Raw genomic sequence first — 24315 nt, forward strand, 5'->3', positions numbered from 1 at the left:
CAACTCCGCGCGAGAAAAAGACGCTAATACATTCCTAGGACATTTAAACTGCTGGGGGCATCCCTACAGAACAACGAATAGGAATAGGGATGGGTGAAAACTCGATCTGTCTTCGATTTTTGGAACAACGCTTATAATCTGTAAGTACTAGGACCCATCAACAGAATCTAAAAGCCGATCGGCGCATCTCGAAAACCTAAAAAAAATGGTCTCCACTCAAAATCAAAATCACCTATTCATATAAAATATTTGCTATTTTCCTTTTTACCACCTCACTAAATTCCTCTAAAGTATAACATAGTGCAATTTGATTGAAAAATATTTAAAAACCAACAAATGTCAAGCCACCAAAGTTAGAGGGCCCCCATCAACATTTTCATCAGCAAATTCATCAACAGTTTACACTTTCCCCGATAGCAGACGATTTTTTACATGATGTCCCACACCTGCACTTCAGTGGCGCCGGTGTGAATAAATCTACTTGTGTGAATGGTCAATGGCTCATAACGTCATGAAATAATTGCGTCACGAGGAAGGAAACAATGGGAATCACGTCCGACGTTGTAACTGTGGGTGCGGTGCGTCGTGAATGCAGGATCGGCCAACGCGCGGCCCATCTGGAATGTGACAAACTGTACCGGAACCAGAATTGTCATGGGTCTGTACAATTTTTTTCAGATTCGATGGACAAGATGGATATATGAATTTTGTTTACACTTTATACATACCTAACCATTACACTCACTACGTTGTGTGAGTGATATTAGGGGGTCCTGGCCTGATTCAAATTATCACTGATAATTTGAATCAGGCCAGGACCCCCTCTTCATGACGTAATAGTTTGTGAACCCCGTGCTTGAGATTTCGAGGGGAAGGAACAACCTGCTCAGCACGTGTGCAGGAATCTGTATGATGCTCGCGATAAAGTGAAATAAAATAAAGTCCGGATCAACGAACCAGCCTGGACCACGTTTATCTTGTACCAACTACCATCAACTCACTTGTGTCTCACTTGAAGAGATTCGGTCATATTTTCCCTAAACAGCTTCTCTAGTCTTCATTGGGTTGCTGCTCTAGGGTTCTGCGACTCTTTACAGTTACACTGGGCTAGGAAATTATTTCAGGCCTAACTCTGGTCCCCGAAGTTGCTGTTAGGCTGCTTGTAGGGGGATTTCTGCCCAGGCATCATGCTGGAGCATTTTTAACCCCCCCCCCCCCTCCCCCTCAATAAGTCCTTCTGAGACGCTTTAAAGGACCACAATAATACAATATTGGTTCTAGTTCTTCAATTTGCCGCTAGGGTTCCGTCGTTTATCGGCCGGGTCGGAAGGAAACGGGTCTCATGATCATTTCAAAAAAAAATCCGAAAATAATTCATATCGCGGCGTCATTTTGGGCAGCAAACATCCTCTTTTTCCAAGTAAATCAAATAAAGACAACAAGAAATAGTTGTTGGATAACGTTCTTCAATTGTCCTTTTATCTGTAAACTACCATCAAAACATATGAATATTACTATTTATTATGAATTTGATCATTTAGTATGTAGTTTTTTTGTGTCCGAAAATAGAAAACAAAATGTATTCGACGCTCACACCACTGATTTTTCGCTGTTTATTCAATCATTTTTAGGAAGCCTTTGAACAAAAACATGAATTCTCTGCTGAAGGAAGTAGTAAATCTATCCAAGATGAAGTATTGTCGGTCGCATGAAAAGAAAGTCCAATATGGAACCGCTGGATTCAGAAGAAAGTGAGCGATTTGATTTGTAACTTGTGTGTCCCCAGGTCATGCATGTGATTGTGTGTAAACAAGTGCAGGCATGAGCATACAAGTTTTACAACATAGATTTAACCATTGTAGGCCCTATATGTTTTCTTGGCCGGTTTCTGTGATTTTGATGTGATTAGGGCCGGTTTCTGTTGGATTGAGATGTGATTGGAATGAAAGGGTCTTTCTGAAGTGACGGTCTAGTCTAATCCCTGGACTCTGTCTGTCTGTGATGCTTTTTTAGTGATTCGTGATTGGTAAGATGGGCCTGTCCACGTAAGCCTAGGCCACGGCAGGCTAATTCTAGATCAAATCATATTGCTCCATTTATTTCTTCAAATATCCTCAATCAATGTCATGATGTATATTTTCAGAGCAGAAGAAATGGACTTCATTATGTACAGGATGGGCATCCTTGCTGGTTTGAGGAGCATGCTTAAGAAAGGTGGGCATTCAATCATATACAGTTGCTTTTTAAGCTGGGGTAAGGGTGATGACTGTGCAGTGCCTCTTTTATACCGTTCAGCTCCGATACAGACAACATTGGCATGGAGAAAGCTAAAGCCAGGCTGAACCACTGAACCTTAACTGAAGTTGATTTCATAACTCGTTGGTCATACATGTAGATTGTAATTTCTAAAAGCGCCTGCCTTCTATTCTCCAGCTGGTATTGGTCTCATGATCACAGCTTCTCACAACCCTGAATGTGACAACGGTGTCAAGTTGATTGATCCTTTGGGTGATATGCTTGAGATGTCTTGGGAGAAACATGCTACAGACTTGGTCAATGTCAGGTATGATTATGTCAATATTGTCATGTGTGCTGGTTTGCCATCATTGGTACTTCTTGGTCTTCACACAGACTTCGCTCTATAATCATTATTTACTATTTCAATACTGAAAACTGCTTGGTCTTATTTTGCCAAGGAACAAGCAAATGTTCTGAATATACGTGTTTTTGCTTGGGAAAAGAACTTGGGAGATACGAATTCAAATAACAAAGCTACCTTCAGGTGTGCTTTCCAACTGAGTTGATATTGCATGTAAACTTGATTTTTATAGTGACTCTAACCTTGATAGTGCCGTCCAAAACATCATGGCAGCTGTCGGCTTAAAAGATCTTGATGATATTGCGCAATACCCTGTGTTGATTGGTATGGACACAAGGAGAAGTAGTCCCAGTCTATCAGCTGCTGCAGAAGATGGTGTGAGAGCTCTTGGGGGCGTTTCAAAACATTATGGTGAGTGATTTTTCCGGTGGCCCTGAGATGTCAGTGTTGGGTGATAGATTGGTCTAGTTTTGACCTTGAGAGTCACAGAGGTCTTGGGAACTATATAGACTGATAGGTAGGAATTCAATAACTGAGGAACTTCAAGAAAGTGTCCTAAAATAAGGAGAACAACTTTTATTATGTAAAGCTTCTTGAAATAGTAATGCCATTGAATTGATTATGGATGACTTTTTGCGTATCCCTGTGATATAATCCTCTGGTACTGTCCCTGTGTGGATACTCCGATATGTGATTGAATCAATGTTTATACCTATTCAGTTCTTTTTTAGGTCTTCTCACAACACCCCAGTTACATTTCTTGGTGCATTACTACAATACTCAGAAGGCTTTCGGAACAAAAGAGGATTATTACAAGAAACTTGGCGATGCATTTGTGCAGCTTCGTGAAGCAGGCGATGCGTCCAATAGTCATTACACGCCTGATGTTTGGGCTGATGGGGCCAATGGAGTCGGAGGTAAAGAGATGAAGTCATTCCTTCCATATCTGCAGGGCAAACTTAATGTTAAGTTGGTCAATTGCGGGGACAATGGAGGTGTCCTCAATCACATGGTGAGTGTGATCCTTTTAGGCTGAGAAAATGTAAGTGAAGTTACTTGTGGTTGATGATTTCAGAAGTTGAGAAGCAGAGGCCAAAGATATCATGACACATTGTTGATTCAGAACAAGCCTGTGACTTTAGTCTGACTCACTTTATAGTAGTCACAACCGATTGTACTTGGCAAATATAGCCGGGACCTACACAGTCATGTAAATTATATTATCATTATGTTTCTTCTCATTCAGTGTGGTGCAGATTTTGTCAAGTCTCAACAAAAACCGTCTGAAGGTCAGTAAAACTATAAAGAGGTTCAGTCCTGCATTGAAATAATTTGTAATATGCTTTAGCTTAATATGTGATTCTATTCCCAGGATGGAGAGAGTTATTGAATAAATCATACAATTTATCCAAGTTTCTCAAAAACATGGCAGGATATGGACTAGGCAGGCTGTAGTTCCTGGCAAGGAAATGACACTGGCCTTTGAATCTTTAAATAGTGGTTGCCAAGTGAACAGTCATGTACAGTGGAACCTCCCTTAGCGGACACCTCTCTATTAAGGACAGCATTTGTCAGTCCCGGGGGTGTCCTTATAGAGAGGTTCTACTGTACGTGTAAAAAAGCACAAGATTTCGACATAATCCAGACCTTTTTCAGTTCAAGAAAACGATGCAGCTGTCCAGCCTTGTACGAGGTGTCTCTCAGTTGATGGTGACTGTGACAGGGTGGTGTACTTCTATGTCAGTAAAGAAAGCAAGTTCTATCTTCTAGATGGGGACAAGATAGCTACCCTGGTGAGGCATTTTATAATACATGTGATTATAAAATAATTGTATTTATCCAGTTACATGTCGAGTGCTACATGTGCTCCAGAATTGCCCACACCGGGACACTGAGAGACTGGCCACAGGGCATCAATGGAGACAAAGCTCTGGGGATCAAGAGAAGAGCAAAAGAAACAATCAGGTTCATAAGAGAAATAGGCCTGGTTCTGAAGTAAAGCCATAAAAGTTTTGAAAAATCATTTGCTAGGAAGGAGAGTGCTACATTAAAGGGAATTACTGTTATTTCGATTGATGGTTTTTCAGATAGCTGGTTACTTAATGGAGCTATTGAGAGAAAGTGGGTTGAAGTTGTACCTTGGACTCATCCAGACAGCTTATGCAAATGGTAGCTCAACAAACTACATTGTAAACGAATTGGTAAGTGTCATTCTTTATTTAACTTTGGGTAATTCTAGTTTTTCTGTGTGTGGGTTAGATTATTTGTCAAAGTTTTCTGTTCATTCATGTAAGATGGGCGGGCGGGCCTGGGCCTAAACTGCTCCATATATGATTCAGGGGAATGTATTAGTCCATGAATTCACTGCAATGGTACATTGTAATACCAGCCTGACTGAGCTAATTCCCTGAACAAATGCAGTAGGCCTTTGAGATATTGCTTCAGGAGGATTGGCTAAATGAAATGCCTTCTCATTTTGTTTCAGAAAGTGCCAGTTTCTTGTGCAAAAACTGGAGTGAAGTATCTCCATCATGAGGCAAAGAGTTTCGACATTGGTGTCTACTTTGAGGCGAATGGTCATGGCACCGTGCTATTCAGTGGCTCTGCTATGGCTTCCATAGAAGAGGCTGCCAATGATTCGGAGTGAGTATAAGATGTGTAGTCAGTCTTTTCTTGCACATCCAGTTGCTGCTGTGTTGCCGAATGGTGTGTTTTCTTTAGTCTTATGCTTAGTCCATGTTGCAGTATCATCCAGTGTCACAACTTTATTGAAATAATTCCTGTATTCACTTATATTTCATACTAAAATGTACACTTAGTAATTATAATCCTTTTCGATCTCTTTAGATTATCAGAAGATCAGAGCATTGCAGCAAAGAGATTAAAGAATGTCGTCGATGTCATTAATCAGGTCAGTCTCCTTTCTACAATAGAATATGGGAATCCTGCTCTTCGAGGGGTAAAATAGGAGGTCTTCCTGACCCTTTTACCCTCTAAGCTTGCACATGTTGATTATAGCTTACTTGACAAAAATGGTATGGATCCCGCGAGATGTCGTTGTCATTTTAGCCTTCAAAAACTAATCTCATGAGGCCTCAAAAAGTACACAAGTGGCTGCGCTTCGTTGCAGATTCATTGAGGCACTACGCCATTACTGATGATCCTGTGATTTCAGACTGTTGGTGATGCCATCTCAGATATGTTACTGGTAGAGACAATCTTACATGCGCGAGGCTGGAGTATAGAAGACTGGAACAATGCCTACACCGACCTTCCTAATAGACTGCTCAAAGTCCAGGTAAGAGAAGTTGACAGTCTTTTATTGGATAAAGCTAGATTTCCTCGATTGCCTGGCTTTGATTTGTACTTTTGATATATACAGCGTGTTTAAGACAGCAAGACATATATTACATGCATTTTAAAGTTATGTTGTTTTGTTGGATGTTGAAGGTGAAGGATAGGACAGTAATATCTACAACTGATGCAGAGAGACAGACAACATCCCCAGAAGGTCTGCAGGATGCAATAAATAAAGTGGTCCAGAAATACAAATCAGGCAGGTCATTTGTAAGGTAAGATATTCTCTCTTTTTAGTCATTCTTAGCTTAAATTAATTTAAAGCTTTCGTGAGCATCTGTTGGGTATAACTGCATGGTTTGGCAGTGATCAGGGTTATTGAGGTAGTCGTCTTCACCCAGGAAGGCGGTCCATGCTAAAGTCCACTCTTGGTTGCCCTGGAATAGACACCAAGGACACCAAATCCCAGCTTTCTAGGTGCTAACCCAAATGACGATTCTACATCTTGCATCTTGTTTTCCTCTAGGCCATCCGGTACAGAAGACGTTGTGAGGGTTTATGCTGAGGCGGATACTCGGACAAATGCTGATCTTCTTGGCTATGAGGTCGCGTGTGAGGTCTACAAACGAGCTGGGGGTGTAGGGGATAAACCTGTGGAACCGACGTCTTAATGTGCAACAGCAAAAGCTGATCTCTCGATGCCAGTGGACAGAAGTGTGCTCAGAGTTTGCAATCTGAGAAGGAATACAATCTTTAGAATTTTAAACAGGGTGGAGATTTAGTGACTATCTAGTAGTGCTTCCATGTTGATTGAGAGGCCATATAAGGACACTTGGTGGTAACGGAAGTTGGTTCCCTGAGAGAATGTTTTGGTGCTGGTAGAATTATAGATTGCTCCAAATTTATGAACATTTGTATATTCAGTAGAAATTAACTTGTATCAAGTATTTAAAATGGGCATGGGAACATAGGAGTTAGGCCTGGAATTCATTGTTACCTCTCTTGGGTGAGATTCTCGACATGTACATTGGGTTGGTTGAGCTGTCTAAAAATCCTGAAGTACATTGTATTGTGTCATTAGTCTTCTGTTCTTATATTCCTGAAATGCATTTAAGATGTATACTTTTCAATTAGGATAATCTTCATTGAATGAGGGGACGTATGTTGATATTGTGTATGTATTTTGTGTCATTAGTCGAGGGCATGGGTCTCTCTGACCATATTTGGTCCCCCTTAAAGTTTATGATTTGCTAACTTAAAGGTTAATTATCACATTCTTTGCGCATCCCAATGATTGTCTGTGATCTTCAAAACACTTACTTAAAAGAAATGTCACAATTTTTCAGACATTTAGTATCAGTGAAGAGGTCATGAAGTGATCCTTACCTTTCGTTCTGAAAATGTCTATTTAGGTACTGCCAGGATACTGATTTATTTACTAGTTTCAATCAGTTGGTTTTTGGAGAAGCAAAATGAGGTGCCTATTCCCTTGTATTTGATATTCTACAAGTCGAATCAATAAAAGAATACTGCTGTATTTATATTTTTGTTATTTTCTTCAAATACCTGCATTACATACTCCTGTAGTTGGCCAGATATTTAGTCTCCTGGAAAAAGTCCCGGGCCTCGTGTCATCACTATTTGTCAACAGGAATCCTCGGAAAATGACTGGTAAGAGGTCTAGTCGGTGTGACAGTGTCGGGAGTGTGTAGACATAATGGCCACCACCATTCGAAGTTGGCCCTAATAATGTTGTCCCTCAATTCAGGAAAGCGGAACCTCAATAGCTCAACAGTGGGGCAGTGGACTGGTGGTTCAAATCCAAGTTGAGGCAGCTTTTCTTAATACTGTACTTCCATTTTTCTTAAAGAATGTGCACTTGGTCATTTCAAAATGCGCACTGGCCGACTTGATACTGTACTTGTCTTAGTCAAATAATTGTTGCAAAGTTATCCAAACTACCTGAACTTCCATGTACATATATTTATTATATCAGCGCAACAGAATAGGCCTGTAGTGCCAATCCGTGGAGAAGGCCACAATTCATAATTTGCTAAGTAAATAATTCTACTCTTAATCAGTGGTACAGGTGGTTGATTAAGAATTACCAGGCAAACAAGAAAGTCTTGGATTATCGCCTGGTGTAGTTTTCATAAAACCATTATTTTGCCTGCTTAAAAAAATTGAAGTTTTTGTCACAACCATTGTATTTTCTTGTGCCACAAGTTAATAAAAAAAAAAAAATTGCTTAATTAAAGAGTGTACCTATATCAGTGTGCACAAAGGCCGAGTTCAAAATTATATTATTAAATCTCATCTTCAGTTTCAAATTTTGAATGAACAGCTTAGGTCTTTAACATGTCATTTCCTATTCTCACCTGTTGACCTCTTATATTTTGATTTTTTAATTGTTGTGCATCCTAGCATGACATTAGTATCCTGAATCAAAAGCATAAAATCTGCTTTCTATTCCTGGTCCTTGTCCTCATCAAAAGAGTCAACCCCACTGGCCAAGAAGTTGAATAATGCCCCAAATATATTAATAAGTTTTCATTCTAACTTGGCCTAGAATTGGCATCCAGATTGTTAGTTTATGTCTGGTGTATTGTGTATTGGTAAACACCTTTGAAAGATATTGCTATTATCATTATCATTATAAAAATACTAAAGAAATCTGTCTAATAATGCTTTGCATTTGAATAGTGCACAAATAGTAGTTGCTGGCCTAGCTGGCATGGTCTTTGCCATTCGTGTAGCCACAGATACCAGAAAAATCATAAAGAAAGTTTATAAAGGCATAATGCTGACTGTGTTCGGTATAATGGCAATGCTCCAAGTATATACAAATGTAGTTCATGCCTAGTGGGATCATAACATAAACTTGTGTTCCCTCGTAAAACTCCTGTAGCGTTTAGCAAGAAAAAGCTGTACACCAGATGTGATTTTGAGCTCCTTCAGTTAAAGATGACTGCGCTTCGTCGAAGAGGGATATATGCCAAAGAAGAGACAGAAACGAGGTAAGTTAACATATTGAAAAGTCGATTTTAAGCTAAAACATTAGTGCTTTATAAGTCTTGAAATAGCAAAATTTATGCTGATAAACACCTGAGCAAATTTTATTCAAAGCAGAACAGTGGCGGTGAATTGTATAAAGAACATCTGCCAATATCAACACACTAGCCAGTTGTGACAGATGTCTGAAAAATAGAGAGAATCATAAATTTTATTCAACTTTGTCCCACGTTGCAAGCTGTAGGCCTGATGGCCCTTGGGTATGATAGATAAACTAACAGTAAACGCTTGGAATACAGGATTGGATAAACTTTATTGGCATACAAGTCTATTTGACCTCATGGAATACGCATTGCTGAGAGAACAACTAGGGAATCATGGATAAAACGTAAAACATAATTCCCTTTCTCCGATTTCGTCTGTGTTTCTTTTGGTCTTTTTGGGGGGGGGGGGGGATTCCTACTTGGGCGGAGACTGTCCTCATCTTTACTTCATGGAGCAGGAGACACAAAATCAGTCTTCAGTGTTGTCTCCATCAAGGATTCCAACCTGGAGGAGACTGTCCTCACCGTTACTGTGAGAGCAGACACAAAGCTAGTCTTCAGTGTCTTCTCGATCCAGGATTTCAACCTTGAGCCTGTACCTTTTGATCACCTCAATATCAGATTGAAGACTGATGTTTAGCTGCTAGTTTGGCAGATTGACACCCCAATCGTTCTAACTAATTCGACCAGTGTCGTCTGAAGACCAGTTTTGCTCTGCTCTTCCAAGTAAAAGTGAGGACAGTCTTCGCCTGGTTGGAATCTGTCATTGAGACAACACTGAACGCTAGCTTAACTTTGTGTCCACTCTACCAAACAAAGATGAGGTCAGTCACCTCCAGACTGGAATCCTTCATGGAGACGACACTGAAGACAAGTTTTATGTCTGCGCTTCCAAGCAAAGATGAGTACAATCACCTCCAGGCTAGAATCCTTCATTGAGAAGACGTTGTGTCTGCTCTTCAAGGATGAAGACGTACAGCCACTTGTAGGTTGGAATCCTTCTTTGAGACGGCACTGACGCTTCGCTTTGTGCCTGCTCCTCAAAGCAATGATGAGGACAGTCACCTCCAGATTGGTGTCTTCACGGGATGTATGACACTGAAAACAAGGTTTGCCTCCCGGCAAAGATGAGGACGACAGTCACCTCCTGGTTGGAATCCTCCATGGAGACAACACTGAAGACTAATTTTGTGTCTGTTCCTCGAAGCAACGATAAGTGAGTTAGAACTCAAACAGTACTCAACATGCTCAACTGTTTCTTTTACTGAAGCAATGTTTCTCATTTCAGGACCACCTTCAAGATCTCCACGTCCAGTGTAAAAGCTGTCGACCTTTTGAGGATCCTCCCATTCCTAAGTGCCATCGTAGTATATTTCTATTACTGTAAGCCACATATCTCAAAGCCAACACCGTGCCTGGCAACAACTGTCGCAAAGTGCCTCCCGATTATCTTCCTCACCGTCTTCGTGGACACAACCTCGGGCAGGACACTTGACTACAAATTCAAGAAATATGTGTTCTTCGGCTTAATAGGTTGTTGTGTTGGAGATGCATGCCTTGTGTATCCAGAGGGTTTCATTCCTGGGATGCTGGCGTTTGCGATCGGACATGGCTTCTACATCAAAGCATTCGCATATCAGGACATACTGAAACTTGATATGGACATTGGGACAATCTTCCCGATCATAATGGCCATTGTGACGTATGGAATCTTGTTCCCTGGCATGAGTAACCTGATGCGTGTCCTTGCTGGGGTCTACCTGACCTTGCTCTGTTACATGGTCATACAGGCCACCAACAGGATGAAACTTCTCAGGTCTGTGTCCTCTTTTACAGCCTTTCTTGGTGCCTGGCTGTTTGGCCTATCTGACCTCGCTCTGGGAGTGGCCATGTGGGTTACACATTTCCAAGGTGACTCACTCGTTGTCATGACTCTTTATTACATCGGGCAGTTTCTTATTGCAATTTCAGTCTTGGGATTTTAGAATCTGGAAATTTGACAATTTGCCTGATCACCCATGCTAAACTCATGGCATGTAGGCAGTGATATGTTAATTGGGCTTCACAGCTCAAAACCTTTTAGTGTATATAGTACAGTGTACTGTTTGCCAGTATAAATTTGTAAATAGTTCTTTGTTAATTTTTCACTAGTTTAGTCTTTTGTTTCATAATTGTAGTACCTGAATAAAGCACATTAAGGTAAAACCTAGTGTGTTGTTTTTTGTTGTGGAGTGAGCTAACCCGCTACAAGTTAAAAGGGGTCTGTTGAAGTCAACAGATATCTGATTGAAATCTTCGCTCTTCCTTATTCAACGTCGACAGGGCTGTAAGAGTGGAGAAGTGGAAAGATCAAGGTTTGAAAACATCCATGACATCAGTGACTGTCACCAACTTGGCATTGGGGAACCAATCATTCGTGACAAAACCTTTCACATCCCACGGAGTTGTACTCTGAGGATATCAGCATTGGAAAGATGGCCTCTCTAACCTGACAACTGTATTCTGCAACACAATGGCAGCATCCCTTCCAGGCTTTCCAGGCCTCATCATTACTGGTTATAACAAAAGAAGAAACAATGACTCAGATGTTCAATAAAAACCTATAGAAATCATTTACTCCACAAAATGTTCCATCCACAGGCAAGAACACAGTTCACAACTCGGTTCACACTTGAAGTGTACAGTGACATCAAGTACATGATTGTGACATTTATCAACCACAAATATGCATATATTTAACTCTAAAAGTCCCACAGTACACGTAGATAGTTCAAACATTTCACCTGTTTGATACCCCTCACCAACTAAAATTAAGTTATGCCAATAGAGAGCAATACTGGTACTAGAATTCAAACCAAATGTGTGACCCGCTCTACCAAAACTAGGCGCTTGTCGCATCTGAACTTGACAGGTTGATACGGACTTGTTGTTCATTTCCCTATTTTAGACCTTTTGTGAAATGTGACCAAATCAGTTTGTAATAGATTTCACAAAAGGTCAACAATAGGGAAATGAACAACAAGTCTGTATCAACCTGTCAAGTTCAGATGCGACAAGCGCCTAGTTTTGGTAGAGCGAGTCACATGTTTTAACCACACAGTACTGGGGCTCACAACTGCAGGTTCATTATTTTATTGCAACTGGTACTTGTCTTATTGAAGTTAAACTTGAGCTATCTATCATGCCAGTTCTCTACAATTGAAGTATAGAAAAACGATAGTATTGTCATAGTGCCCATTAAAAGTGAAGTTACTTAGCTGCGTTTGATCTGAAGACACTCGAGGTTGGAAGTATGAGAGTGATTCCTCTAAATCTGACAAAGTGTATCAAAATAAGACGAGAGTTGTACAATTATACCCCATATTAGAGAGTGTGCATTCAGTAAATTTCTCATCAAACAAACACTGAAAACGGGTAAAAAGCAGGGAGCTTCAAGAGAGCCGCCAAGATTATAGATTTTTTCATAAATGCCAGGGTTTAGAATACCACAAAAGGGTCTCATATATTGCTAAGAATGTGTCTTCGCTCGTATTCAAAACCATTTGCTAACAGTTTCAAAAGTAAATGATGGAAACAGACCAGACCAACTTCATAAGCTCAAAGTGCTATTCAATGCTCATCTTCTTCCTTGAGCTGATTGCATCCATGTACAATGTAGGTCACCTGGTCTGTTAAAATTTTATAAAACTATTGCCAAACCTTCAAAACCCCACTAACTTTAACATCAACATGCCTGATATTTCAAAATAGAGATGTAAACAGTCAACATCAATGTGCCAAACATGCAAAGTGTCATTTTATATGTAACCTGTTATGAAAAACATCAGTTTGATTAAGAATAAGTCCCCAGCTCTCATCACTAGCAACAGCAAGCAGCAATAGCAGAATGCCATACAAACTGCACCAGTGAGTTGCTCTTATTCTAGAAGCAGGCAAGAAACACTGCCTTAGCCAGTTGCTTTCATATCAATAAACACTGCACCAGTGAGTTGCTCTTATTCTAGAAGCAGGCAATAAACACTGCACCAGCCAGTTGCTTTCATTCTAGAAGCAGGCTTTGATAAACACTGCACCAGCCAGTTGCAAACACTGCACCAGCCAGTTGCTTTTATTCTAAAAGCAGACATTACAGCCTATTTGAAAGCAATGCGAAAGTGCATGATACTCTGCAGATCTGGCTTTTGCAATGCGTCAATTAATCAGCAACTGAATAACACTTATATTCAAAGGGTAGAAGTACAATGTATTGCCGTCATGTATTACACAGGTTAACTGGAGTATGATTATCTAATTCTAACAACTACAAACTTATACAGATTGCTCAAAGGTACACATACATAAATAACATTTGTTCAGTAAAATATAAGTGTCTAAACCATCAAACTGCAAATATACATCGAATACGTCACTGTCAGTGGTAATCTCAGACCGACCAACTAGTACTTAATAATGATCTTAGATAAGCCACATTGATTGCCACACCCACAAGTAGAGACAGCAAATGCAACTTTCAATGCCCATCTTACACCCCCCCCCCCTTTCCTAAGGGTTAGGTAAAGCATTGGCATCCTTTCATCAAGGAGGAAGGTGGGTACAAGATAAGCATTGACAGTTGCATACATAAACCCACAACGGGTTCTAGTCCAACTAACATAACACTACATGTAGATGTGTACGGATAATGTGTTAAGTCAAACGTTTAGGATTTGTCCTATGGTTCAAGTTTATTACACAGGCTTTATTACTATTTCAAGACAACCTTGACTAGGAAGCCAACACCACACCCCCTTGCATCCGATTCAAAGCCCCACTTCTACATCTAAATGGGGCAAATTACAACGAGTTTAGCACCACTTTATACAACATCACTACTATAGTGGAATCATGTTGTTTCTCATGTAGAACTGTAGGAACCAGGAGTTATTTAAACAGTATCTAAAAGGCACCCAAGAGTTTTAGGCTCATGCAGAAGTAAGCCTTCACTGCAATGGTCATCATCAGGCTAAGCTTGAGCAACTTTCAAAATAGCCAAGTCTTTCCCAACCCTCTCCCAAGGTCCTAGTATTTACCTCATGTTCCACAAGGTACTGCACAACACTGTCCATAATCCCAGGCAGCAACGAGTTTGTTGCTGAGTAATTGAATCACATTGTCAGTCATGGAGTGTTTTCCTAAAACTGATTATGCGGGAGTTCATAACTGAGACTAATCTGCTTTGTAATCGGACTATGACTGTGACTTCGACCGCTCGCTGAATCCGCAGAACTTGTTGACCTTGTATCTTCATCGGCAGAATCTAAGGACGTTCCTATCTCATCGTATAATGACGGCTTCCGTGTTATGAATCCTACCTTTCTCGTGGTAGGGTTCTTGATCTCCATCAAGCGATCACAAGCGTGCAGCCATAAAGCTGAAACAGAAGAACAAGAATCCGATAATGTCAAAGAGAATATCATTTGAAATAACTCCTTCATCTTCAACCAGACGCTTGTCGGCAGAAACCATCCGAGCATCAAATACAATTACAAAACTTGGGCACCGTCAACAGCCAAACCTGCCAAACGTTTTTGATCAAAGTGATGTTAAGAACGTTGACATCACCAACAGCTTAGTTTTTTCGAGAAAAAATGCCGACTGCTCATGAAAGAATTTGATCATACACACCTTGATCCAATAAATGCTGTTGGAACGCATCCCACCATCGTGTTCTGTCATCCTTACTCTCTGCTGCCAATGTACACGAATAGATACCACCCTGAGACATAACGTGGATGCCATGCGGCCGTGAACACGTCGACGTCGACGCTTCCGATATCTGGGAAAACTGAAAAGCAAATTATTGGTAACTTAGTGTCAGAAGACATTGGGCAACGCTTCTTCAATACTAAATATGATAATCTCTTGAACCGAGCTCCCGGACTGTCTCAGCATATGTACAGTGTGTTCTTCAAATCTCCGATGTAGTGAGGCAACTCATACTCGAAATTTAGAGTGAACTACAAAGATCAGAGAGACTACAAATGAGTTTTAAGCTTGAATGGTGGGATTCCAGGGGTGTTTTGACGACTTCTACTACTTCCGACTCTGCAACTTCCCAGTAGAAAACTACAGAGGGAAAGCCTACCTTTGTGACTGGTATAGAATAGTCTGGCTCACATAGCCCCGCATTCTCTGGTTGAAGCCAACACGACAACTGAAGATTCTTAAGGGAGCACCAAAAGCGTTGCCATTTCTTGTTGTCATCATGAGCCTAAAAAAGATCAAACAGTCAATTGAAGTTGACATGCTATATGAAAAATCCTTAATGCTAATTCTTTTCAATAAGTTAGCAAAAAAATTCAGGAATACTGAGTCAAGTTCAACAAATCATTTGAAGGAAAGGACCAAAGGACAGAAACAATTATCATCTAACTCTTACCTCTACACTAAGATATCCTGAAATAGTCTCGTTAATAAGGCAGTAGGGTTGAACTGCTAGGTTACAACAGAAGTTTCCAAACATCGGAAGTTCCTGAGATGAGGTTCCATCTGGTTTTGTGTTCTCTGAAACAATGGAAGATTCATCACCTTAGGAAAATATGATTTCAAACACGTCGGATAATGACATGACATTGTAGCTTTCATACAACTTGCCAGCATCCTTTAGATTACAAAACTCTCATAGTGTCATACCCTCGGATCAAGTCATCTAGGTAGCTTCTTGTGCACATAATACATGGCATATGCACTCGCTGTGGTGCTTAAACAGCAAATGATAAGGCGGCTTGTTAACCTCAACCTTTCCCATCCCAGGTCGGGGTTTAACGGAAATAACTTTCCATTTGAACAGGGAAAATAAGTAGAACATGTAGTGGAGTACGATGGGGAAAAAGTCTGGAAAAGGTTGAACGTTTTCTTGATTTCACTCACCTGTACTAGTTGGGGGAGTATCTATGACCAAGTCATAAATACCAATAGCACCTTTAACATCTGATAGTCTCAATGTTGCATGCGCCACCTGATCAAAGCGAGGACCACTGGAAATACAATATGAAAGCAAATGATGATGAAGTGATGATCTTGTGTAATGCGTAATGAAATCCAGGCAGGCATTCTCTCTTCATCCTCCATATCAAACCCTGGCCCTATTGCATGGTAGCAAAATCATGTTTTTGGTGTACCCAGCAGCGGTAACCACTGTGAGGCTCTTCTGAATATACCATTAAAAACACCAAAATCCTTCCATCTGGTGGGTATTTTTCGATCAAACTTACACTAGCATGCTGTTCATGAGCTCATCTTCTTTCTGGAAAGTACAATGTGAATCATTGAAAAAAACAAACAAAAATGTAACACATTATTTACCAGGCCTTTGATGACTGTGGCCCAGACCACATACATCACGGGCAAGTTGAGTGGTTGTGACAGCATCTCCTTCAGTCATGGCAAAACATGACTTAGAGAGCAGAGACTTTTTGTACCAATTACGATTTTAACATCTAACATGAGAATGGCCCAAAGCATAGCCTGATGCTGTTAAATCTGACCACACGAATCAAACTAATGTGCTAAAACTTACTAAGCCAGACAACCGTCGCCCTACAGATCGGCCCATAGACGAGGAAATGTCATTAATCTTCTTCTTAATCTTCTTTGGTGTACTAGCTATGGAAACATCTTCGTGTAGTTGATGGGAATAGATTTCTATCTCAAATTTGAAGTCATTTGGAATGTTCTCACTGGAATAGGAGAAGGAATAGCAAAACAATATTATAAACTACATAAACCAAAGAATTTTCTACAATGAGGGGTGCTGCTGATGCCCCTTTTTTAGATCAGCACCTGACAATGTCAATGGCTATCAATTCGTACTTCTCTGTGCAAAACTATTTCCAAGTTATCTTCTCCCTTTACTCTTGCCTGAATCATTCTACGAGGTGTGTTACACCGTCAGCACTTCTGCCACTATGTTTGGATACCGATTGGGTTTATTGGTTTTTAATAGAGACTCTGGCTTTGTCCAAATAAGTAATGCAAACTTGACAACTTACAAAATTATAACATCATCAAAAGTAATGTCTGTTTTACTCCTATCCACATCCTTGACTAGCGTCGTGTCGAATATTTCAGTCCCAATCTTGAGGAGACAGAATACAGCATACCGACGGTGATCTGAAATAAAACATTGATTGAATAGCGTACACATAAAGAGTGCAATATCTCTGTGCCGCAATCATTCTGAGACCAGTCTTCAATGTTTTCTAAATGCATACGATACGGTATGATTCTGTTCATAAACCTACCTCCTTTGTTCTTAAAATGATCCGTGTCTTTCCACATGAGAGGTATCCGAATGTCTGACACGGCAAATTTAGCTTTGCACGGCGTTTGGTCCCCTTCAACACTCTCCGACCTGAAGTGAAAAAGAAACTTTATTGACAAACTGAGTTTTCTAGCACCGAGGCATCATGAACATCTGGATCTGGTCGTACAAGTTGGTTCTATCAGTCAGGCATGACATATCATTGTTCTGCCATCCAATATGGCTGGCAAGCTGGCAGTGAAAACACTGTATAGGTGGATTTCAAATGACTTGAAAGACTTACTGCTGCTTCTTCAAAATTTCTTCAGACTTCCTCTTCTGTAACTCGGACATGTATGACAGGACACGTGTGTTTGACGTCAACAAGGACTTGGCAGCCTCCATGAGTTGGGCTGGGTGTTTGGATGCTGCCAGTAGCTTAGCAGTACCGTCACGCATCTTGATCTCGCGTTCGATCTTCTGCTGAAGCTCAGCATCCTGAAAAGATACAATGGTAAAGATCATGAGAGAAAATGTTGATGGGAGAACACTGTGACCATCAGAAGAAAAACCTTTTCTGTTTTTCCTCCAACATCTTTAAGTTACGACAATATACACATCCTTTTTTCCAGTGACAATGAGCAGGAGCCTGCAGAGTAAAGAAACTGGAAATTTTGAAATCAGTATAAAATGATAAAGCATGGCTCCTTTGTTATTACCTTCAACTTAGACGCCATCTGCCGATAGTAGAACACATCGAGATCTCCCACGACCAGATCTCGCTTCGAGCTCGACGACTCGGGCGCTGAACGTACATTCTGACCAATCAGAGCCCCAATAGGAAGACACTTTTCCATCGTTTGGTTCAGAATAAAGAAGCGACTAAAACAGTGCACATGTTCAGTCTTTCACAACCAAGTTATCCGCAAAATGAAACTTTTAGATCTAACCATAGCAGATCAATTTTGGATATGAGCTGTCACTTTTGACAGCGAAAGCCTGCACAAGCCGTCAATACAATTCTACATGATCGTGAATGAAGTCCGTGTGATTAGTGCAGGCAAAAGTGTTCAAGCATGTTTTAGCCATTTCTAGTCCACGTCCTGTGTTACGGAGTGGGGAGTTTGTTTCCAATGATCCTGAGTCACAGCATAGAAATTGTGGTATGGGAAAAAGTGGTCACATTGTCCCCAGACTTGCCTGAAGGCTCCACAGTCCAAGTGTACAAATGCATGGGTCCTGAATTGTAATAGTTGTCAATAGACATTACACTGAACACCTTTGGCAAATTGTCATGGTTGTGTACTTGAATAGCCATGAATGAATGATTGTTCAAACAACACGTGAATGGACTTTAATTCTCATCTCAAAATCAAAACTATCAACTGAGAGATAACGAGCCTTTAAGGCAATGTATGACCATGAAAGTGATTCCTGATAGCACTGAATCATACAAAACCACAAAAATACACTTAACAATAGGCAAGAGGGCCTACTGATTCCTTTACATTGTAAAGCCATTAGATAAACCAAAGCCTGGTTGACCACCTACCAAGTCAACATGATCAACAGGTTGTCCACTTGAACATAAAAATTCCCACTTAAAAATACATTTTAACTTGAAGCCAATCTATGATTCAGACCTATTGTATATGAGAGATCCATAAACTTGGCTTATTCCTTTTTGATATTTCGGCCCTACTACAGGAACAGGAGTTTCGTTCGAGAAGGATTGATGCCAGTCTAGTTTCATGTTTCAGTCAATGAGATTGTCTTCAATGAATGAAAATCAAGTTTCAAAATTATGATGAGCAGGAAAACTGTTGAAAATTAAGTCAAGTGGGGAATCAGTTCATGATTCCCACTGTAAGATAAACGTGTACTCAGCTCAAGTGCTGACAACAATCACTTGGTCGCAAAGTGCTGTTGTACTCATCATCATAAATGTAATCACACATGATAGTATTTAATCGATCCAGATGACATTTCATAGGCAACAAAGGACTATCATTCAGTTGTTGATAATTACAATTCGTCAGTAGGCCTATCTGCACTTCTAGGTCAACTTATGGCAAAAATTAACTTGGTTATGACAGACTTTGCCTCCTATGCAGACCTATATGTACCCATTTTCAGCCACACTGATGGGTCAGACATTGTAAGTATCATACACATGCCATGCATTCGTATGTCTTATCACCAAAGGTCGGGCGCCATGATGAGATAGGATGACTGGCGATTATCTACAGGATTTCTGCTAATCATTCCACAACAAAAGGGCCATGTTTCATATTCATGAATATAATTTTTCTGCACTCCCACTTGTCATGACGTTCGAAAGAAGCAACTGGACTCAACTGGACACGAGTTTGTCCCACTGGGGTCCTAGTGGAATTCAGGCACTGAGACCTATTGGAAACAAGTTGGACATGCATAGAACGTTTTCCTGAATGCAACAGTGCCAATGCATCTTGCTCCCTCCTCTAATCCTGCATGACTAATACCACGGGGTCTTGGTAAATGTCAAACTGATGCTTCTTCATGTCTCCATACAATATAACATATCCGATAATCCCAATGATCTTTGGCAATATGATGATGCTCAGTAAGACATGTATTGCTGTGTCTAAAAACAAATGTTGTAAAAACAGATACCTGACAGAACAGACCTTGTTTGGGATCAGAACATGTTAAGACAGATTTTAGCAGCTGAGTAAAATCGTCACTTAAAATCCAGAGAAGCAAAAACAAGCATGTTGACCGACCATGGAACAATGATCCGAATAGAATAGATCTACACCACATTAACTACCATCTAATAGACAACTTGTTAGTTATGCTGTGCAGAAAAACTAACTGATAGGCTGAATAATCTACATTGTATCAAAAAATGTAATCAGATTTCCTCAGGCATAAATCACAGATAATTCAACCATGTATTCTAATGGAGTCAGATGATGATGACAATACCTGAAGATACTTTTGATGAGTTATAACGACCCTATTAGATGATGTTTCACAAGCACCCGCAATCACCACAGAGCTAACAAGATCTCGCTACATGCGATAATTATTGCAGGTCGCTGCAATAACCTCTGATGGCACCATCCAACAGCCACACTTGTGACTAATGACGTTAAACCACATGAATGTCACAGAATCCAGTCAAATCAATGGGTGTTTTCCTCCACCGAGGCCTTCAGAAACCAAGATTCCTTCAGTGCGGACTCCTACAAAATGATTGGACACACACAGCTGTTTATCAAAGCAGGGCCTCTATCCCAAATTGCCCATGGTTTTCGTAGTCAGTCACTGACGAAGAAGAACAAACAAGGTAAATCCATGTCAACAACGGCCTCAACTAACTAAATATAAAATCATAAGCTTAGGAATTGAGAATCCTACAGCGTATACCATACGAAATATACGGCGTTGTACTATTCATGTACACGGTCTTGATCCAATGGCTTCTCCTGCAACTCGCATCGAATCAATATCGCGCTGCCGCGCAGTGTTTTATCCTCGATCCAACATCGGCAACGACACGGAAATATCAATATTCCTCAATGTGTTGCTCGAGTTTGAATGGTGTGACATTTGATGGGACAGGTAAGAATAGGCACCTGATTGATCAGGAAATAATGAATGAAATTATACCTAATACTACTGTAAACCCCATCTGTGGCAATTTCATTTCGATACTATTGATTTAGGGCTGTAGAAGACGCGATTCAGCATGACATCAATGACCGTCTTTCAACTGTGCTCTTGTGTTTTATCTGTTTAAGGCATGTAAGGGGGCTTCTGCTGCAACTAACTAACACTACTACAGTTAAGAAATTACCGATGTGTACAGAACCATTGCTGCTCCTGTCCTGTCCATTGATTCCATGCTGCCCCCTACCTGGGCCATAAAACCCTAACAAATGGATACACAGTAAACGATATGACATACTTACATCTGTCCAAACAGTGATAAGATCCATGCTTATCCACGTGCCACGTGCCTTCAATAATAACACTTCAGGTCAGTTAGGTTGGATAGCCAGTAACACTTCAACCAATGTCCAAATCTCAGTTCCAATAAGACTTTAATCCACAAGTAAAGTTTATAGTAGATTCTTAACTATACCGTTCCAAAACACAACTTGAGATATTTCCTGGAATGAGTGATGAGGTGATCTCCGGAGTATAAGGATGCTGTTACTATTTGTTTACCTTCAATCTCCAAAGCAGTCTGCTACATACTCAAGTACCCACTTCAGTGTCAGTGTGTGTGTAGCATATTCAAGTTTCTCCTCACAACAGTAGTAGTCCACAGTCACTGAATCATCAAATATCCAGGCCACAGAATATCATAAAAGATGCTAATTGCCATACAAATATCAATATCGTCTCCACATTTGCGGCATATTACATCCTAGAACGATCCACCAGACAGCCTAAATAATGAAACAAAAGTCAAAGGAGTCCACTCTGCCACAAGTGCAAATGTACCCCGCTAGACCAAGGTTACACTTGCCACACAAAGCAATCTGCACGAGAAGGCTATTCTCCACGCATGTGTCATTCTAGCTTCATTGATCCAGCGGAAGATGGTTCAATGACGACCAATTCCAACACTGAATCATAATCTGAGACCGCATCCAACAGAATATAACTCCGGGACACAGAATCAGTAACCATGGAGATTCATCAGTTTTATTATCTTTGCAATTAGACCATATGCAGTAGTGTTTTTTAATGGCTATAAAGCAATCAAGTCACAGATCACAAATGGGAAATCTGTAGAATCCAAATATGACCCCAGACATGAATGAAAACTATCTTGAATGCAAGACCCTTGGTCAGACCAGACACTTGAGACAGTCAAATCACACGGAGAGAAAGCCTGAGGGTTCTCCTCTAGATACCAGGAATTTACATATTACTCATTACCATCACGCAATAGCTTTTTATTTAGCATCCGGAATGACTATCGAAGTCTTTGTGCTCCAGATATCCCTCAATTTAGTCAATCCCGTCCAACAGAAGAATGGAACAAAGAAAGTGACTGAGAGAGTAAATTGTCGAAAAGTTATTTCCAAGGACTCCACGAAATGTCCAGCTGGCTTCACTGATTTACAAGTCCTGGTCGAAAGTTCCAATGAAATCGAACCAAGCAAGAATTGCACTGACCTACAGTATTCCAAGTCATCAAATGTGTACTTCTAACTGGTTCATTGTTTATCACATAGAGGATGCAATAGAGTAGGACACACTGATCACTCAGTGCTTACTGTGTGTGAACAACAATTATCCTCAACATACTGTAGAACACAGTCTGCTGGTTGATACTAGTATAGCCATCACTATCACAATCAGCAATGGCTCAACAATGCTAGCCCAACAGGACAGAGCCAGTATAACCCCATGTCATTCATTATTGATCATAGCTTCAAATCTATAGAATACACACACTCTTTGTCCTGAACACAGACTCTGCATCAGTTTAGTAACTACATAGCTATTTTTAGCTTGATAGCCAGCTGCTAGCAGAACTCTAGTGCTTACACTGTATGACTGCAGGGGGTCCAGTACCTCCATAACAAAACATCTCGGGAAGTTATCAATTCAATGGATGAATTCAAGCGCACCAAACAGGAAAAGTGCTCAATACTGGTGTTTACAGCGATAATTGCTCTAATCTGCCACCTCTAACTTAAAATACATGTAATTAGTAAAGGTCCAACCAATTCAGTATTTAAAAGGAATGTTATGGGACAGGGAAATTGTTAGTAAAGGCCATTCCATCAAATTAAACAGCCCATTTTGGGTGGAAATCCTGTACCTACTACATGTACCTACAAGAAAACCAACACGCGTTGTTGAGTCACATTGGTTGAGATAGCTTACACATGTAAGCAGTATATCTGGGTTCCTGACCATTATCAAGCCAGTGTATGGCCGCCCAATGAAAAACAATGAAACGTAATTTACTCTAGCTGGTGGTTTATACATTACAGGACATCGAACCAATTGTCTCATCAAATTTTTGTTATTGACCCATATTTTCTGATAGCGATTATCATTTGGCCTCAAATCAGAGGACAGGAAAACTGATTAATGTGCTGTTTGTTTGATGTTCTTATTTTCACAATGAAGTAGACTTATCAAGGCTTATCTCGAGGTCTCTTTAGAATACTATTTCTAAAATACTGTTTTCTACATGTAAAGCCTTAAGAAGTAATACATTTGTCATAATCAATAATACAATATGGCATGGGTGGGACTTACGCCTAGTTCAACATACACAGTAGGCCTACCATGCATTTTACTAAAATACTTCACTACAATTTTGTAATAACTGAAGACATGGGGACCAGATGCGATTCCATCACAGTATCAATAGAGTTAAAAATCAAGGACCATAAATTGAAATGAAAAGGAATTTACCTTGGCTGCTCTTTGTGCATCCATAATGTACCGACTGAAGACAGTTGTGTTCTCTAGAGGTAGGCTGTAATCTTTCAACCCTTTCATGGACCGCTTTCTAACTGCTTTTGCCACCTTCTTCTGCAGGGTCCCCTTCAATGTGAGTATTGGGGCCTTTATCGAGGCTAATGAGAGGTTGCTCAGGCTGTTACGCTTGCTCTTTCTCAATGAAGCTGCTCTAGCAAATGTGTCTCTAGGAGAGGAGTCGTCTTTCTTACGGGCCTGAAACAAAGGAAACTGGCATTACTGAGCCTGTCGTCTTCCAGATCATCATCATTGCCATTGGACGGGATTGGTGATTGATGACGATCAAGGCCGACCACCGAAGTTCGGGACGCCTAACTTATGACGGATGCCCGGCAACCATGGAATTCGAAAAATTCAGAAAAAAACAACGAAATGTTATTTTTTTTACTTACGCGAAGTTTTCTAGCCGATAATGGAAAGATGGGGGGTTTGATTATGAGTTTTTCAGGCTTCTCTATACGCTGCCTCTTTGCTGGAACCTTCGCACCATCGCTACCTGTCGGAATAGCATCAGTAACTCGCGATTCTTGTTGAAAATCGTCTTGAAATTCGCGCTTCCGTTTTCGAGTGGCCATTTTGAA

General features: G+C 40.4%; 3 protein-coding genes across 4 annotated transcripts; 2 read left to right on the forward strand and 1 right to left on the reverse strand.

Annotated features, from left to right (window-relative positions):
- Positions 1-578: 578 nt before the first annotated feature.
- Positions 579-7433, forward strand: LOC135489660 (phosphoacetylglucosamine mutase-like). 2 transcript variants are annotated; one of them, XM_064775111.1, is made up of 14 exons: positions 579-753; positions 1632-1751; positions 2144-2214; positions 2434-2563; positions 2832-3010; positions 3331-3611; positions 3846-3888; positions 4256-4392; positions 4687-4800; positions 5085-5242; positions 5447-5510; positions 5775-5897; positions 6050-6171; positions 6423-7433. In XM_064775111.1, the coding sequence occupies exons 1-14, from the start codon at positions 701-703 to the stop codon at positions 6565-6567; spliced, it is 1740 nt and encodes a 579-aa protein (XP_064631181.1). In that variant the 5' UTR covers positions 579-700; the 3' UTR covers positions 6568-7433. The 2 variants fall into 2 exon arrangements, with proteins under 2 accessions (XP_064631181.1, XP_064631182.1); XM_064775112.1 differs by lacking the exon at positions 579-753 and adding an exon at positions 802-1420.
- Positions 7434-8712: 1279 nt separating this feature from the next.
- On the forward strand, positions 8713-11146 carry LOC135489281 (lysoplasmalogenase TMEM86A-like). The gene is made up of 2 exons (XM_064774566.1): positions 8713-8913; positions 10241-11146. The coding sequence occupies exons 1-2, from the start codon at positions 8861-8863 to the stop codon at positions 10935-10937; spliced, it is 750 nt and encodes a 249-aa protein (XP_064630636.1). The 5' UTR covers positions 8713-8860; the 3' UTR covers positions 10938-11146.
- A 394-nt stretch (positions 11147-11540) lies between these two features.
- LOC135490025 (rhotekin-like) lies at positions 11541-24309 on the reverse strand. Its single transcript, XM_064775672.1, has 12 exons — positions 24127-24309; positions 23669-23929; positions 17538-17731; positions 17235-17344; positions 16983-17103; positions 16511-16670; positions 16206-16237; positions 15862-15968; positions 15371-15495; positions 15077-15202; positions 14617-14776; positions 11541-14362 (listed from the first exon to the last, which is right to left on the reverse strand). Exons 1-12 carry the CDS (start codon positions 24307-24309, stop codon positions 14124-14126), a joined length of 1818 nt encoding a protein of 605 aa, XP_064631742.1. The 3' UTR covers positions 11541-14123.
- Between the last annotated feature and the right edge of the window lie 6 nt (positions 24310-24315).

This window comes from Lineus longissimus, chromosome 6 (assembly GCF_910592395.1).
Source record: "Lineus longissimus chromosome 6, tnLinLong1.2, whole genome shotgun sequence".
In the NCBI taxonomy this organism is placed as follows: Eukaryota; Metazoa; Nemertea; class Pilidiophora; order Heteronemertea; family Lineidae; genus Lineus; species Lineus longissimus.

What these genes read in the sequence shown, in the direction of transcription:
- LOC135489660 (XM_064775111.1), top strand. Translation starts at nt 701, where the DNA reads ATGAATTTTGTTTACACTTTATACATACCTAACCATTACACTCACTAC. An exon ending in ACAGACTTGGTCAATGTCAG is followed by an intron (nt 2,564 to 2,831) that starts GTATGATTATGT and finishes TGATTTTTATAG; the next exon opens with TGACTCTAACCTTGATAGTG. An exon ending in GGGACAAGATAGCTACCCTG is followed by an intron (nt 4,393 to 4,686) that starts GTGAGGCATTTT and finishes ATGGTTTTTCAG; the next exon opens with ATAGCTGGTTACTTAATGGA.
- LOC135489281 (XM_064774566.1), top strand. Translation starts at nt 8,861, where the DNA reads ATGACTGCGCTTCGTCGAAGAGGGATATATGCCAAAGAAGAGACAGAA. An exon ending in AAAGAAGAGACAGAAACGAG is followed by an intron (nt 8,914 to 10,240) that starts GTAAGTTAACAT and finishes TTCTCATTTCAG; the next exon opens with GACCACCTTCAAGATCTCCA.
- LOC135490025 (XM_064775672.1), bottom strand. Translation starts at nt 24,309, where the DNA reads ATGGCCACTCGAAAACGGAAGCGCGAATTTCAAGACGATTTTCAACAA. An exon ending in TTTGATGATGTTATAATTTT is followed by an intron (nt 16,671 to 16,982) that starts GTAAGTTGTCAA and finishes CTCCTATTCCAG; the next exon opens with TGAGAACATTCCAAATGACT. An exon ending in CAGGATATCTTAGTGTAGAG is followed by an intron (nt 15,203 to 15,370) that starts GTAAGAGTTAGA and finishes GATCTTTTTTAG; the next exon opens with GCTCATGATGACAACAAGAA.